The 18,681-nt window shown below is 36.0% G+C and overlaps 1 protein-coding gene across 6 annotated transcripts in view; it reads left to right on the forward strand.

Moving 5' to 3' along the window:
* The window catches only part of CHD7 (chromodomain helicase DNA binding protein 7), a 187,821-nt gene that overhangs the window by 132,013 nt on the left and 37,127 nt on the right, over positions 1–18,681 (forward strand). For all 6 annotated transcript variants that reach the window (XM_024251193.3, XM_024251195.3, XM_024251194.3 and 3 more), the window contains exons 8-14: positions 4,574–4,688; positions 8,195–8,278; positions 10,259–10,396; positions 10,493–10,614; positions 10,976–11,219; positions 12,292–12,468; positions 17,232–17,375. In XM_024251193.3, coding sequence (XP_024106961.2) covers positions 4,574–4,688; positions 8,195–8,278; positions 10,259–10,396; positions 10,493–10,614; positions 10,976–11,219; positions 12,292–12,468; positions 17,232–17,375 — 1,024 coding nt within the window. The remainder of the gene's footprint in view (positions 1–4,573; positions 4,689–8,194; positions 8,279–10,258; positions 10,397–10,492; positions 10,615–10,975; positions 11,220–12,291; positions 12,469–17,231; positions 17,376–18,681) is intronic.

An 18,681-nucleotide genomic window follows, 5' to 3' on the forward strand; every position in this document is an offset into this window, starting at 1 on the left:
CAACAACGTATGCAAACACCTATTTCCCCACAACCTTTCTAATATAGTGTGCTGTTTTACTTTTTAATTTTTGTAAGAAATTGTATTTCAGTTGAGGTTTTAATTAGCATTTTCTCTTATTGTGAATAAGAACACCTTTTCATAAGATTAATGGCCACTTTTTACGTCTTGCTTTGTCAGTTGTCTGTGTCTTTTGCTCATTTTCTGTCATGCTCCTCTCAACTTTTAAGAGCTCTTTATATATAAGGGATATTAGTTCTTTATCTTGGGTTATATGTTGCAACTATCTTTTCTCAGTTTCGATTGTCTTTTGACTTCACGGTGTTTATTGCATTGCCCATTAAAATTTTTTGTACAGTCAGATTTATCAATTTTTTCTTTTATTGTTTCTAGCTTTAGTGTCATAGCTAGAAAGCCAGCCTTTCCCTGTATCCAGATTACAGAGGAATTTGTCCATGCTTTCCTTGTGGTTTCATTTTATCTATTTAGGTGCCTGATCCATTTGGTGTTTATTCTTGTGTATTGTGTAAGTCATGGCTCTAATTTAATTCTTTTTCAATTATTGTTCTAGCACCATTATTAAAGAGTCCATTTTTGGCCAGGCACAGTGGCTCATGCCTGTAATCCCAGCACTTTTGGGAGGCTGAGGCAGGCTGATCATGAGGTCAGGAGCTTGAGACCAGCCTGGCCAACATAGTGAAACCCCATCTCTACTAAAAATGCAAAAAATTAGCTGAGCATGGTGGCGGGCACCTGTAATCCCAGCTACTTGGGAGGCTGAGGCAGGAGAATCACTTCAACCCGGGAGGCAGAGGTTGCAGTGAGCCGAGATTGCGCCATTGCACTCCAGCTGGGCGACAGTGTGAGACTACATCTCAAAAAAAAAAAAAAGAGTCCATTTTTGACTCAGTGATTTGAGATCCAAACTTCATTATGTCCTAAAGTTTTATTTATTTATTTATTTTTTATTTTTCTTTATCTGTACTTTATGCCTTTGAACTGCTTGTCTATTTATAAGCCAGTATCACACTGTTTGCTTAGGGAGGCTTTATAGTGTATTTTAATATCTGGTAGATCTTATTTCCATAGTAGCTTTTCTATGTTAATGCTTTCCAGGATATTCTTGCATGTTTATTTTTATATATAAAATTTAGTATTGTTTAGCCCCATATAAATGCCTGTTTGCATTTTATTTATTTACATTGTGTTAGATTTACAAATGTATGATGTTGAGTTACACAGTGTGAAAATGATGTCTTTTCAGTTGGTCCAGTTCTACTTTTGTGTCTTGTAGGAGTTTTAAATATTTTCTTATACAAATTGTACACATTTTTAATTAAATTTATTGCTAAGTATTTTATCTTTGTTGGTATTGTGAAAGAGGTTTTCTCTAACATATCTCCTTATTGGTAATTGTTGTTGTGAATGAAGACAATTTGTTGGCTTCTGTATGCTAATTTTATATTCTGCTACATTGCTGGATTATTTTATTATTTGAATTAGTTTTCTAATTGATTCTCTAGGGTTTTCCAGGTACCTGATCATATAATCTGCAAACAGAGATAGCTTTACTTATTATTTTCTAATTATTGTGTTTCTTATTGTTTTGACTTGTCAGTGACATTGGCTAATAACCTCAAATACAATATTGAATAATAGTGGAGATAGTAGGTATCCATGCTTTCTGATTTTTGTGGAAAACTGCAGTGTTTCATCATTTAGTAAGATCCTGTCTTTAGAACTAAAATCTTCAAATATGTGTTAACAAAATACCTATCAGTTCCTATCTTCCTAAGTTTTAAAAAATCCATTATGGGTGTTAAATTTTGTCAAATGTTTTTTCAGTGTCAATAGAAATAATTGTGTGATTTTTCTCCTTAGGTATATTAATATTGTGTATTTTTAGTGAATTTCCTAATGTTGAACCAACCTTGCATTCCTGAAATAAGTAACTACTTGGTCATGACATATTATTTTCTTAATGTGATGTGGAGTTGTGTTTGTTAATATTTTACTTATATTTATTTATAACTATAAATATTTATAAGTATTATAAATATAAATATTTACCACTTTGCACTGATATGGGTAAGGGATATGCTCTTTCTTTTTTTTTTTTTTTTAACTGTCAAGATTAGGTATAAATATATACCTGTTTCATAAAGAGTAGTTACATTTTTAAATGAAATTTTGTTTTCTAAAGTGACCATAAACTGTATTATCTGTAGGGCCTAGTTCAGATTATTTCTTATTAGCTTCATAATATTTACTTCTTCATAACTTTTAAAAAATATTTTAGTTCTAGTCCAGTTAGAACGTTTTCTTGCCTTAATTATCTATTAAGACAAAGCAGTCTATTTTTGACCCTTTATTCTTCCTTCCTCTTCTTCCTAAGCCTCCGGAATGGGTTATCATCAGAGTCTAGAAAGCAGAGTCACACTGAAAAATTTCATCCGAGTTTATAGCAGATAAAGCAGGGCTGGAGCCACTTGCTTATATGCTTGTGTCCAGTTCAAGGCTACACGGGTGGTGCTTTGAAAGCTTTTGCACCTCAGCCAAGACAAGAATACTAACTGACTGACTGCACATGTGCCTTTTTCTGTCAAATAATTTGGAGACTAGAGCAGATTATTTTTATAATATGTGTTTCTTTTTGTATGTGTGTGGCAGGGGGAACAGGGTCTCCCTCTGTTGCCCAGGCTTGAATGCAGTGGCGCGATCTCAGCTCACTGCAACCTCCACCTCTGGGGTTCAAGCAATTCTCCCGCCTCAGCCTCCTGAGTAGCTGGGATTACAGGCACATGCCACCACGGCCTAGCTGATTTTTGTATTTTTAATAGAGTTGGGGTTTCACCATATTGGTCAGGCTGGTCTCGAACTACTGGCCTCAGGTGATCTGCCTGCCTTGTATAATATGTGTTTCTGATTATGACCGTGTTGCATATTATTTATTGGAAATTTGGAAACTACAAGTTGAAAGTAGAAAATAAAATACTTGCAGTCCTATCACCCAGAAATAATAAATACAGGTTGAGTATCCCTTATCTGGAATGGTTGAGATCAGAAGTGTTTTGGATTTTGGATTTTTTCAAATTTAGAATATTTGCATTATGCTTTAGTGGTTAAGCATCCCAAATCTGAAATCCAAAATGCTCCATTGAGCATTTACTTCAAGTATCATGTTGGTGCTCAAAAAGTTTCGAGTTTTAGAGCATTTTGAATTTTGGATTTTCAGATTTGGAACCTGTATTAGCATTTTGATGCAATTTCATCTAGTCTGTTTTCTGTGTGTGTGTACAGACAGCATTTATATCAGTTCATAGCTATATAAGTCATATGTATTTAAAATCCTTTTCTCCCTCAATTATAGAAGGACTAAATGAGTCCTATCTTTGCAAATCACATTAGGCATGATTATCAGTTATGTGCTACTTAATATCATAAGCATTTCCTATATCATGAATCATTTTTGAAAAATTTTTAATGGTTGTGTAATTTTTGTTTTTACTTTTTCTTGTTTTAAACTTCTGACTTCTGTGAACTAAAGCACAATTTCTAAGAGTACTAGTATGTTGATTCTGAAAGGGGTATATATATTCAAGATATAATTTCTTTTTAATATTGTCACCAGAAAGAGAAATAAGAGGCTCTCAAGGCTATTTGAGGGGCAGGGAGAGGGTGATGGGACAAAAGAATATTGAAGAACTAAGCAAAAGAATGTCAGAGTTGCCATAAAACATTAACTGTGTACCTGTGAGTGTTGGAGAAGAAAAGGGAAGTGCAAATGTATTCCAGTTCAGGTGAGGGAAGACACCATACATGCTCAGAGGAGGGGGTGGGGAGTCTTGAGGGGAGGAGGTTTGCCCAGTGCAGGTATAGATGATAGTAAGTGAAACATTCACAGGGGACCAAGGGATATCATTGTAGAAAGCCTGGAGGAACACAGCCTGGGAGACCAGGAACTGATAAGGAGCTGGTGAGGGGCGTGGCCCAGTGTTCCAGGAGCAGACAGTGGTTCTTTCCTCCTAGATTTTTCTAGAAGGACCAGGTTAGGTTTCCCTTTGGGACCAGTATGATAGGCCTTGGATGACTCTAGGGCACCCTACACCTCTTATCTCCAAAGAAACTGCTATTTTAAATTTGAATTATTTTAACTTGATAAAAACCTATATCTCAATGATAAGAGGTTCAAAGTATAAATTCAGAATTAAGGCCACCCTGTAGTGCTAATTTTATATTGAAGTATAATCCATTCACTTATGGAAATAGTTTGTTATTAGGCTGTTCTCTCTCTTCTGTCTGTCTCTGTCTGTCTCTGTCTCTCTCTCTCTCTCTCTGTTGGTAGCAGGTAAGAGAGCTGGAGGCTTAGGACAGAAGGCAAATTTTAGGCACTAATATTGATTTTCTCTTCTTATTCTAAACAGTAGTGGGTATATTAAATGTTGCTCAGCAGCCTTAATGAGTAATTAAGCAGGTTATTTTAATTATCTGTTTAGTTGACTTTTTTGAATAAGACATAATAAAGGATTAATTATATTCTACATATTTCAAGGATATTGTTTTGTTCTTTCAGCTCTTATCTTCATTGTCAGTGGGCATCTATAGAAGATCTGGAAAAAGATAAGAGAATTCAGCAAAAAATTAAACGATTTAAGGCAAAGCAGGGCCAGAACAAGTTCCTTTCAGAGGTACGAAATACCTGCTTACTTTTCCAACGTATTTACTTTGTTAAAATGTTCTAAATTTAAAATTTTAGTTCCATGAATTAAGAAAAACTAGTTAGTCTCATTTGGTGCTGTTAACTTGCATATTGGTAACTCGTTCTTGCTAACAAATTTGTAAACAGGAAATTTCTCATTCTTCCTGTTGCTTAGGCTAGAAGATATGGGTCCTTATGATATTATGTGGAAATAGCGGTGATGGTATGATAAAAATCTTGTAACGAAAGTACAGTTAGTAGACGATGAAATTAAGTAAGTGGACAGAAGTTCTATTGAGATTTAGCAGGTTAAGAAATCTACAGTAAATGTTAAGTACAAGTTCTAAGATACAAAAGCTTAACTTCTGTTGGGGAAAGTATGTGGCAAATTTCTTTTGTTGAAGTCAATGCCTAATCACAGAGATTTCACTAAACTCATTTTCGCAAATGCTGTTCTGTAGTATAGAAACTGGTAATAATATCTTTGCCTGTGTCCCTTTATCCCAGGTATCAGTATAGAAATACAGCAATACCTAGGGCAGGGAAGAACATCTGCATTTACTAGAAGTGCTAGTTCTGCCCTCTGCCTCCGCAGTATAGTCAATTACATTTTTTAAAAAGTGCTTTCACAAGCTGCTTACTAGGGTCTCTGGACTTTTGATCGCCAATTTGGTTTCACTTACAGCCTCAAGTAGATAAAAGAAAAACCCTAACATTGAAAGATAAGACTTGCTGATTTATTAGTTCCTCTTTTCATAAAAGAGTTGACAGAATGTAGACTTTATGTAAAAGAAGCGTACAATTTGATGCAAAATAGTATCTGTTTAACAACGTACTTTGTACTGCCACCCCTTTTTGGAGATGAAGGAAAGTGGGACAGAAGAGCACTTAGTACTTTTATGTCATAAAATCCTTATACTATCAGGTAACAAGTCTGTGTTCTTCTGGGATCTGATTTCCATGATCCCAAGTGGCCTATGGTAAAGTCTGCATTCGATGGGAGATCATGTGGTTGTTCTTTTACTGGACACGTGTCTTCATCACTACCCCTGGCACTGAGTGTGCAGCATTTTTGGCAGTGCGGTGGTTAGGACTGAGTGGAATGGAGTTACTCGAATGTGACTCAATTCATAGATCTTGGAGAATATTAAGAAGATTCTTCAGAAGAACTTGGAGGAAAATTCTTTTGAAGAAAGAATCTTAATATTTGATTTTGAGGACAATGCTATGAGGTTCTATTTTTCATGCCCTTCTTAATGAAACCAGAGTTAAATTTTTGTGACATTGGATGACCTGAAATCATTAGCCTCCTTTTAGAAAGAGACACCCTGTGTTCTGCTGACCTTTTCTGTGGGCCAGGGGGAGGGAGACAGGCAAAAGCACAATGGTAGCTTTCCCCCCATCCCTAAATCCTGGTCGTGTTTATTAAGTTTATTTGTATTCTGTCTCCTGTAGTCACACTGTCTTTAGGAAATTGTGCCTAGCCCTAGCTACACATACCCAGGTTGAATGTACATTATTTACCTGGTAACTTGGCAGCTAGAAATCTTAGCTTCTGTCCTGAGTGGGAGTTAGCAGAGAAGGATAGCAATCCCCTTCCTCCCTCTCTTTTATACATGAAAATGCACACACCCCCGTTTGTTTCATCCCATACGTGATCATGGCTTCAGGTGTTCCATGGCTGTACTGCTTTGAGATTTTCAGTTTCAGCTGCTTTTACATTCTTTGTTTCTCCTTAGGCTGCCTTACAAGCCTGCTGCAACTAAAAATCTCTATTCAAAAACATTTAGACTGGAAATTTCATCACATGTGTGATGCCGCAGATTACTCACTTAAAGGGTAGAAATGTTTAGGAAAAGTTAAGGATTTTAATTCAGCACTGACTATGAAAGCTCATGTTTAAGAACAAGTTTTCCTAAAGAGAGTTTTTGCCATCAAAACCTAGTTTTGGGAAAGTTTAAGTGTTTCTGCTGTACATGGATAACACATGTGTTTACCTAAGTCTAGAAGCTTTTGAAAAGCCAGTGCATTAATATACTAATACTTTATATTAATTGAACATTTCAATGGATTTTTTTTTTGCCTTACTAATCAACCTCTGTGTAAAAGCCTGAGGTAGTTGAGACATATGTTTGTGTTTCTGCTTTTTGTTTCATAATTCATGGTTCAAAGCTTCCCAACTGGGTGTTTTAAGAGGGCCGAGTAGCCAGGGAAAGTTTGTTGTTCTTGAGCGGATGATGACTGAACTGCTTATCTTTTCCACCTGCAATTCAAGGAATAAGAATGGTGTCTAAGTGACTTCTAGTTTGCCTTTTGCAAAATATTTTAATGCAGTTATATTATTGATAAGTTAATTGAGAGGTGCACATAATAAAATGTGTCTTTTGTTTTCTAACATCTGAAACTTCTCTGACCCTAACTTCTTTTGGGTATGGCTTAGTCTATAACCCTTTTTGAGACAGAGTGTCGCCCTCTGTCACCTGGGCTGAAGTGCAGTGGTGCGATCTCGGCTCACTGCAACCTCCGCCTCCTGGGTTCAGGCGATTCTCCTGCCTCAGCCTACCGAGTAGCTGAGATTACAGGCACCCGCCATCATGCCCAGCTTATTTTTTGTATTTTTAGTGGAGACGGGGTTTCACCATGTTGGCCAGGCTGGTCTTGAACTCCTGACCTCGTGATCCACCCGCCTTGGCCTCCCAAAGTGCTGAGATTACAGGTGTGAGTCACTGTGCCCAGCCTATAACTTTTTTTTGAGCCATATTCTAGTCTTTTATATGAGATACCTTTGCAAGCAGCAGTATTACTTTACTTCTGTAAAGATTGTTTAATATATTAGTTAAATGAGCCAATTATTTAGGCCTCATTTCTTTATCCTTAATACTTTTGCCTAAACACACTATATTCAGTGTAAATCATTAGAAAACAGATTAATGATAAGACTGTGATTCTAAATGAGGTACTAATATTGATTGACAAATAATACCAAACATTATAAACTCTGATCATGCTAAAATATGAAATTAGCTGGTTTCAGTGTATTTGGCTTTTGAATAACATTTTGTAGATATGCTATAAGGCATCGGACAACTCCAGGAGTTATAAGATTCCAAGTCACACTTACTTTGCATGACTCCGATTCTTCATTGCAAACTGTAGTTTCGAGAATGCTAAATGCATCGCATGCCATAAGCCTTTTGGATTGCTCATTAGTGAATTGTAATTTCACACTTCATTTAAAATATTCTTAAACATTCTCTCACAGTAAAAGGTTTCACACGGTAATTAAAAGACCCAGTTAACGAAGTCTGAGAAGTCTGATTTCCTCATGGGGAGTGATTTTGCTAAATTGTAGCAATTCAATTAATATAATAGAATTTGCCAAATATAAGTTTTATATTGCTGTGACCCAAAATATTATTGCTTGGTGAAAAGTTGAATAGTATTTCATCTTGGGAAATAAGTAAACCTTTAACTTTTTTTTTCCCTTTGGTGTAGATTGAGGATGAGCTTTTTAATCCAGATTATGTGGAGGTTGACCGGATAATGGACTTTGCACGTAGCACAGATGACCGGGGAGAGGTAACAGGAGATCATTTGTATTACGAAGTGGTGATTCAGGCAACCCATACATGTTTATAGAGAAGATGTTAGAATCCTAGACCTGGTCTTGGTCAGAGCCTTGGACTGTGACACACTTGGTCTGAATTTAACTGAAACTTAATGATTTATTATTAGTTTTATGACTTAATAATAGTGCTAAATATGTTTTATGTTTAGTCTGAGAACTTTTTTAAAAAATTGATTTTCAGTATGAAAGAAATACATTGACATTTTGCACAATTACACAATATGATAAATCAGTACATTTTGGTATAAATCTGTCATGTAGCACAAAGTATCCTTATATAATTGAGTGTCTTTTGTGGCAGAATGGAGTTGAAGGTTATTTAGAATTGGGCATCATTAGTGAAGTTGATGACTTCATTTAAGGTGGTACACAGAGGCTAATAGACATTATTTCTCTTAAAAGATCCTAGTCTCAACACTCTTATTTTGCTTTGCAAAACTCTGTGAGATTATAAGGGATATTTGATAGGGAAGTAAGAATGAAGACAAGTGTAGTGACTTCTGAGTATTGTGTCTTGATAATGATGTGCCCGCCCACCATGAGCTGTGTCCTTCCTGGCTTCTCCATGTAAATTGAATTTTATATATACAGTGTTTGGATCTTGCTTTTCTAGGGAGGGTCTGCAAAGAACTCTCATTTTCTTCCAAACTCTGTGTCATGCACTCTATGATGTTTCCAAGACCATATCTGTAACATGATCTTTACTTTTCTAATTTTCCTTAGTTATACTTCAAAAAATTGTTTCATAGCATGTTTATATTGTACAGCAAATATTTTTCACATCACGACTAGGTCAGTGTTCCTTGGTCCTGAAATGAAGGTCAACAAACCCAAGTGTTTTCTAGAGGAAAAACAAAGGAAATCCTTTTGATCTGCATTACCTGAAATATTTTGCCCTCCACCCTCATAAAGCTCAAATATGTTATTTTAATGTGATTGGATACAAATAGTATCACTCTTTTTAAGGAAAAAATAGAGATCCTAATAAATTTAAGTGTATGTCTCATTTTTTAAGAAACCAGCCAATTATGTAAACATTTAAATATGCTAAGATGATTTACCGAGTAAGTCTGAATCAAACTCCTGATGAATGATTTGTACAGATAAAAAAAATCTCAAATTCAGCTTTGCTATTTACTAGCTATTTCTTTATACTTCTTGGCTTTCGAACATCACTTATCAATGATTTTGATAAAAGGCTAATTTGTTCTGATAATGCCCAATAATGTTTCCAGTTTAGACTTGAGACTCTTAACTAGGAACAGCTGTTTATGGCCATAGTTTTTAAATTTCTGTCAATTCAGACTTACTCATGCTGGGATAATGTCTATTGATAAATGAAGTAGAGCATGCTTTTCCTTAATGTGTATGTAAATATACATGTATATGTATATATGTATATATAAGCATGTATATACACATACATATGTGTATGTGTAAGCATATCTATACACATATGTATATGTATAAACATGCACACACACGTATATGTATAAACATGCACACACACGTATATGTATAAACATGCACACACACTATGTATAAACATGCACACACATATATGTATAAACATGCACACATGTATATGTATAAACATGCACACACACGTATATGTATAAACATGCACACACGTATATGTATAAACATGCACACACACACGTATATGTATAAACATGCACACACACGTATATGTATAAACATGCACACACACGTATATGTATAAACATGCACACATGTATATGTATAAACATGCACACACGTATATGTATAAACACATATGTATATGTATAAACACGTATGTATAAACATATATGTATAAACATATATACATACATATGTATATGTACAAACATATACGTGTATATGTATATGTATATGTATATGTATGTGGTCAAATGAATCCAATTCTGATTTATTTAAATCTGGTCCAGCCTGTGACTCACTATCTGGTGAAGTGGTGTTCACTTCCTTATGAAGACAGCACATGGGAGCGGAGGCAGGACATAGATCAAGCAAAGATCGAGGAGTTTGAGAAACTAATGTCCAGGGAGCCGGAAACAGAGCGTGTGGTAAGAATTGGCTGATGGTAGAGAATTTAATTTCAAAATAGCATAGTGGTGTGGTCTTTGGGAAACCACTAATGGGATTTACTATATTTGAAACAGGAGCGACCTCCTGCTGATGATTGGAAGAAATCGGAGAGTTCCAGGGAGTATAAAAACAATAACAAACTCAGGGAATACCAGTTGGAGGGAGTAAACTGGCTACTTTTCAATTGGTACAACATGTATGTAAAACAAGTTTTTCTTCACTTTTAAATATATCTGTAGTTCCTTTCCTTTAGTTATTGAAAATAATAAAAAATAACTTTATGTTTTAACTCTAATAAGAGCTTTTTTAAAAAACAAGCATTGAAAATATATGTAATATTTATTTAATAAATATTAATACAGAGATTGATATAAGTATGTAAAAATAATTTTTATTCTTTGAGAATTTTGTTTGAAAATATATTTTGTTGAATCTAAGAGAACATCCAAAGCCTTTGGGTATGCATTTGTGGGTACAATGGTATCTATTTTGTGAAATGACAGCAATGTCTCATATCCATACTCATTAAACTTTTGTACTTCATTTTCCTCCTAAAGGCGAAACTGCATTTTAGCAGATGAAATGGGTTTGGGAAAAACTATCCAGTCCATTACATTTCTCTATGAGATATATTTGAAAGGAATCCATGGCCCTTTTTTAGTAATTGCCCCATTGTCCACAATCCCCAACTGGGAAAGGGAATTCCGAACCTGGACAGAGTTGAACGTGGTTGTGTATCATGGGAGTCAAGCTAGTCGTCGGACCATTCAGTTGTATGAAATGTACTTCAAAGATCCCCAGGTAAACCTTCATAGGTTGTATTCTTTGTACTTATTCTGTGCATTTTAAGGCGTTAAAAAAAATCAAAGTCTTGGTGACTTGGGAAGGTCTAAATTTTGCCAAATTGAGAAATTTGCTTTAGATATCTGACTCAATTTACATTTGTATTATCTTTCTGTGTCTATGAAAACAGCTCTTTATTTCTATAGCTTTGGTTTTTCTGATTATTAGATTAGAAGGAATGAAATTTTTTGCCTTGGATGATCACTGAGATCCATTTAATGCTTTGATATGTTAGTTTTATTTTGCAAGCCTAAGAGAAAACTGAACAAATATTAAACAAATATTAAATGTGAATAGAAAGAATATTTTATTATGCTATTGCTGGAAGTGAAAAATAGTAAGCATGTAAAAAGTCCTTAAAATATATGACACATTGAATGAAACACATCCCAAGGGAGGAATTTATGCTTTGGCTGTTATTAGCAATTGCTTTAATTTTTTTCTTACTCCAGTTACCTGTATGCCATTAGTGTGTATCAACAGTGAAGCGTTATAAATGACATGATAAGGGAGAATAATATGTACTAAAATAGTTTTATGTTATGGGTAGTAAATGGAAGTCCTGTAAATAGGATCTTTGCTATTTATATGTTTTTGCTATATATATATATATATATGTATAGGGGTGTGTGTGTGTGTGTGTGTTCTAAGTATAAAATCTGACCTACAATTAAATAACTAAAGGAGAAAAAATATTGAAATCTGTGTTTATCTTTAGATTTGGGAAATTATTATAAATTCTGTCGTACGTGAATGTGTGACTAGAATGGGTACACTTAGTGGTAATTGATGCATGTGCTCTGTTAGGAAATTAGATCCAAGATTTACTGACAGTTTTCTCATTTGTTTTCCAATTCTGTTTTACCGTATCATTTAAAACCGCCAAAATAACTTGAAAACAGAATGTATGTCACCTAAAATAAAGAGGTCTCCAAAGGGATAAATACATATGTTTTATGCTGTTTATTCATCCTTAAAGTTATTTATGTAATCATTAATGCTTAATAATAATTCAGAGTTGTTCTTATAGGGTCGAGTGATAAAGGGGTCCTATAAGTTTCATGCCATCATCACTACATTTGAGATGATTTTGACTGATTGTCCTGAGCTGCGGAATATTCCATGGCGCTGTGTAGTCATTGATGAAGCCCACAGGCTGAAGAACAGGAACTGCAAGCTGTTGGAGGGACTCAAGATGATGGACTTGGTCAGTGATCATATTGGTGATTGCACTGAACCTGAATAGAATTGTTGCTGACTTGATAGTCCCATTGCTCAGAATTTGATGCCTGTGAACAGTATTTGAAAAGCTTGTCAAATATTGTGATATATTCTCTGGAACTTTCAGTTATTCAAAAGTTGTTGCCTTTTAGATTCTTACATTGTTGGCTAGTGTCTGTTAAACAGTTGTATTATAGCAGAGTGTAATCATGATATCTTCACTAAAGTGAGTTTCAAGTATTTGTTTTACCCTTTGTTCATAAATACAGGTTGATCATACCAAATACAGAAATCCCAGAATCCAAAACGTTTTGAGTACCCACATAATGCTAAAAGGAAATGCTCATTGGAGCATTTGGATTTTGGATTTTCTCATTTGGGATGCTCAACCCGTAAGTATAAATGCAGATGTTCCAAAATCTAAAAATATCTGAAATCTGAAACACTCTGGTCGCAAGAATTTTGGATAAGGGATACTTAACCTGTACTGCCATTTCATTAACTGTTGGGCCAAGCTTTACTTCAGTGATGATAGTCCAGTTATTTTCCAGTGCTCATAGGTTTTGCCATACTGTGGCCAGCAGGACTTGTAAATGCAAGTTCTCAATGAGTTGGGTAGGATATCTGGGGTTGGTTTAGTTCGCACAGATGCTTAGAAGTTTGGGGCATTACAGTGCCTCAGATTTGATCTGGAGTTTTACACCACACTTATCCCATAGTCCTCCAGCTTCCCAAGAGATGATCAGGTCTTCCTGATTAGATTTTCTAGATTTTTTTTTTCAGTAGGAGCATCATGGAATAACATATCATAGGAGTAGAAGGATTTGATTTATTTTCTGTCTGATACTGCTGTGTGTGATTTCCTAGTGGGAACTGCAACATGACCTGTCATCCTCAGGCTTCTTTTCACTCCATAGTTTATATAGCGGTTATGATCACTTATATTTTATTTTTAATGTACATTTTGAAAGCAAAGCTATTATTTAGCATGCCTTGGATGATTTGATGAGTTTCACGGAAGTACAAAAAGGGTTTTAAAGTATTTTTAATGCTAATTTCTGTAGGCTAATTTGATCTTTTGTTAACTGAGAGTTTAAGATGAGAAGGAGTGTTCTGTATATTCATGGCCATATGTTTTTAGCTGAAGACTGGTATTACCAAAAAACACCTAAAAGCTTTTTGTTGTAGCTGATTCTCTGAAAGAGCAGCTTATTTTATTCTTAAAGAGATTAGATTTGCCAGCTATGCTTTTAGTTTAAAACAAACAAAATCTAGTTTGGCTTAAAGGAAAAAGTCTGACTGAATTATCCTATTTAGGATGGTATTTCCCATTTTTCTTCCTAATGAATTATTATTAAAGCTATCCTAAGATCTGTCTCAAAGCAGTTGACTATTATTTGGTGGCCAATCCACAAAACAAGTGAGAGCGCTTAGAAACAGTGAATAGTCTCAGGGACCTTGGTAAGCATATGGAAAAGAGAAACTCTGTGTTTGTATTTGTTCACTCCAGGTGATACTTAAGCATTAAAATGAAGTAAACTTGTATTTGCAGGTAAACACTAATGCTTGTGATATAATCTAAATATATATTCTCAGTAGGGATCCACCTTCATAGTTTTCTACTAAGAGACAGTTACGTCACCATTTCCTGAAGGCTTAAACGGTCATCTGACTGAACTTATCTGAGTTGTGTTCCATTATTAGTTCATGTGTTCCCAGATAGTAGATTCTTACTGTAAAACATTATTTCATTGGTGAGTACACATTAATTTAACTCCATCAAGATCAAACAATGTGATTGTCATTGGGCTATTTTTTTTTTTTAATTTAAGTTCTAGGGTACATGTGCAGAATGTGCAGGTTTGTTACATAGGTATACATGTGCCATGTTGGTTTGCTGCACTCATCAACTTGTCATTTACATTAGGTATTTCTCCTAATGCTATCCCTCCCCCAGCCCCCCACAATCTTTGGGCTGTTTCAAAGAGTTTTCTATTATTTATACTAACATTTGATTAATGGATTAGAATCTGTTATCCAAATAATTTTCCTATTACATATTGCAGTGTTCTTAAGCTTTTTCACATAATGGCACATATGGAAAATGATAGTAGTTGAATGCCACACTCGGGTAAAAAGAGAAGGCTGCCCACTGCCACGGGACACCACCAGTCCTGGGTGTTCTGACCTTCCCCAAGGACTTATAACCTGTACTCATCCTTGGCTCACCAACTGGGAAGCTCTGATTAGCACATGAACAAAATATTTATTTTTCTAATGATGAAGAATTTTTATTTGAGAAGAAATGTTTTCAAGATGGAACACATTATTGTTGTTCAAAATATAGTTATGTTTGTTCAATTCTGAACAGCTCGTTGTCTGGTCTTTAAATCCTTACTTAAAATAAGCATCTTGAGAACTTAGCCACTTTCTACTTTTTATTCTTTCCTAAATAAGTCACAGTCAAAATAGTGGTTAGTAACTATATCCAACTACGGCACAGGCCATAGGGAACTGCTGTTACCTGCACTAGACTTAGTTGCGATGAAAATGCGCTTGTGGGGATTATCTCCAAGTGCATTCCCAGAAAGGACGACCAATGATTGTCTTCAGCTCTGCAGACACCAAGGAAATGTTTGTGAAGATGATACATTGAGGGGCAGTCACCGTCTTCACAGTCCTCCACAGGAGCTCTGGGAAAGCAACCATCTCGTTGTCCCCCATCCACGAGGAGGGGATGCTGTGGAGATCATGGTAGTTCTTCATTGATTCTAGTATCTCTTTCATTGTCAGGAAACCTGACACAAAGAGTCTGCTTAAAATGAAATTAAATGGACATCACTTCATCAGAGCTAAAAAGAATGGTAACGTTGTCAAGGCAAAAGCACATCTGCTGGCATAGGTGGAGTGATAAGCTCCATCGCCTGAGTTTCTTACATGATGTTTTGTGAGACTGTGCATAGTAATCGTGTATTTTTTAGTTGTTACCCACTTTCAAATTGATACCTAGTTTTATTCCACTATTTGTAGATAACTATATGAAAGGATTTTGTGTGTAATCATTTGGTGTAACTAATTGAAGGGAAGCTGCATAAGAAAGGAGTTCTTTCCTTTTTTCGAATAAGTTTATTTTGAAATTAATAAGTTAAAAAGGCTTTAACTTTTAAAATATTTGGTTAAGCAGTCAAGATTTAATTTAATGTAGTAATAAAGGATATGAAAAAACTGGGAGACACGATATCAGTACAGCTCAACTACTGCAGTAACTCTTTCCTGAATATGTGATGGGACTTAAAAAAAAAAGTTCTTCAATGAGAACACATGGACACAGGAAGGGGAACATCACACTTCGGGGACTGTTGTGGGGTGGGGGGAGGGGGGAGGGATAGCACTGAGAGATATACCTAATGCTAGATGACGAGTTGGTGGGTGCAGCGCACTAGCATGGCACATGTATACATATGTAACTTACCTGCACATTGCGCACATGTACCATAAAACCTGAAGTATAATAATAATAATAATAATAATAAAAAGAAAGAAAATTCAAAAAAAAAAAAAAGTTCTTGCATACAGTAATCCAGGACTTGGGTATGTCAGTGATTGTGGCCCAGGCTATCCACAAGTGTGGTGATACTTTAGAAAAAAATTGATTGATTGATCCTTACTGTTTATGAATTTACTGAGTCTGAAGATGATGGTGGTCCGTGAAACTTCCTCAGAGACTTTATTCAAAGGGAAGAGAAGGAGGAATACAAGCATATTGAACTCCTTCACCTACTTTCAAAGAGCTTCATTAACAGATATGACGTGGTACATATTAAGAAAATTAGCATGTTCTTACCTCATTCGTCTAGTATTTACTGAGCGTGTACTCTGCTTGGCAACCGAGACTTGTCAGATTCCAAGTTAAGTCAGAATATTGCTTTCTCAACTACTGGGAGGTATAATTACTTTCTGAAATAGTTTTGTTAGCTGTGCTGTGTACCAAATGGCCAAAGTAGAAAATAATAGGGTTCTTAAGATTAATATCTCACTATTGTTAAGACTGGCCATTTTAAAACAGCTCTTCTGTATTGCATATATGAAAACAGGAGGACAGGGTACAACTGCATGAGGAAAGCTGGGGAAAGAGTTTGTAAACAGGAGGAATTAATTAAAGAAATACCTAACTTGGTTCAAAGAGACAAATTTATAAATAGCATCTGATTAAAAAAAAGTGATTGTGGTATTTACAACCAAGCTGACCTCTTTGCTAGTTGGAAATTTTTGCAGAACAAAATAGTTTTTCATACGCTGTTGCATGTAGAACTTCTTTTGTCTCTATGAAGTGAGTCATGCGGAAGCAGATGGAGAGATGAGAGCACTGTTGATGTAGAGAGCAGAAAGAAGCATGCATGTTTCATCTGAGTCTAGGGATTCTAGAAAAAAAACTTGTGGGGATAAAAGCATTGAGACTTGGGGGACTTAAAAAGTCGTGATACTAAAATACTGACCTATAATCCCAGGAAGAAACAAAATGGCAAGACACATTTAAGGACCCTGTAGAGTTCTGGAGAGGACTGTCCACGAATCTGTTTACCTGACACAGAAATCGTGTTCTAATACCTCTGTTTTCATGCCTGATTCCTATACTTTGCATAGGGTAGATGAGTAGGAGTAGAACAATGGGTGTCTAGTGAGAGGCTCTGGTTTTAAGAAAGTGTTTTTGTTACAATTTGGTTAGTGGCTTTCCTTGTGTTACCTCAGGAACACAAAGTGCTGCTGACGGGAACCCCACTCCAGAACACTGTGGAAGAACTCTTCAGCTTGCTTCATTTCTTGGAACCAAGTCGCTTCCCTTCAGAAACCACATTTATGCAAGAATTTGGTGATCTAAAAACAGAAGAGCAGGTATTTATCAGCTCCACTTTGTATTTCAGTTATAAAATTGAAGATTAGCCCATGAAATGGCAAAGTATTAAGTTATTTTAAAGTGTGATTATATTACAGTTTTTCCCATCTAGTACACAGAACCTTAGATACCCTTTCCTTGGACTTTCCAGGTCATCATCATAAAGGTTTTCTTCTTTATTTGTTTGTCTTTTTGCTCTTGTGAAGGGCTGTTGAGATTTATAGAGAGGTTACATACCTGTTGATGTAATTTTCAGAGATGGCTGTGCTGTGCAGGTTGGTAGTTTTGCTGGGTATGTGTAATTTTGGGGATGGTGTCAGACACCACTGACGTTGGTAGACCTGTTTGCCTACTGCAGTTTTGAGTCTCTGTTCTTTGTGAAGCATCTATACTCAGCCACACTGCTTACTTCTTCAAGCCTACATAGTTTCACTTTAGAAACTTAGGGCATAACCACTGCACAGTATTTCTGTGAGAAATAAATGAAGCATTGTGTATAAAAAGTGCTTGGGCCAGGCGCGGTTTCTTACGCCTGTAATCCCAGCACTTTGAGAGGCTGAGGTGGGCGGATCACGAGGTCAGGAGTTTGAGACCAGCCTGGCCAATATGGTGAAACCCCGTCTCTACTAAAAAAAATACAAAATTTAGCCAGGCGTGGTGGCACACGCCTGTAGCCCCAGCTACTCTGGAGGCTGAGGCAGGAGAATCACTTGAACCCGGGAGGCAGAGGTTGCAGTGAGCCGAGATCGCACCACTGCACTCCAGCCTGGGTGACAGAGTGAGACTTCGTCTCAAAAAAAAAAAAAGGAAAAGAAAAGAAAAGCGCTTGGCTATTTTATATGCTGTAAGAATTATGTGGGTATTAGTTAGAATTTGTGTGCTGTATTTGAAATAAATATGGAGATAGACTTGAAATCTTGGTTTTTATGTGCCCCCTCCCCTGACTTACTGTCTAAAACCTCTTAGCTCAGTTCAGAGTAAGGTCTGTTTTGTTTTTCTTTCTAAAATAAAAACTGTATGGATTACTCAGTTCTATTGCCAATCAATAGAAAAGAGAACCAGGGAGAGACGTCTCTCTTGGCTCCTTCGTGCAGGGACTAGATTGCTCCTGGCTCACTTTCTCTCATTCTTTAGCTCTGCCTAGAAAGGAAGAGAATAGAAACAGAGCATTGCCATGACATTGTGTTGTCCCTCTTCTTTATCTTCCCTATGGCTTAGGACAAACAGAAGGGAAAGCTACATGAATCAGTTGGATTTCTCCTGCTGGGTACTTTTCAAGCCTTCTGGCTGTTCTGGGCTCCTGGA

Source organism: Pongo abelii, chromosome 7 (genome assembly GCF_028885655.2).
Source record: "Pongo abelii isolate AG06213 chromosome 7, NHGRI_mPonAbe1-v2.0_pri, whole genome shotgun sequence".
NCBI lineage: Eukaryota > Metazoa > Chordata > Mammalia > Primates > Hominidae > Pongo > Pongo abelii.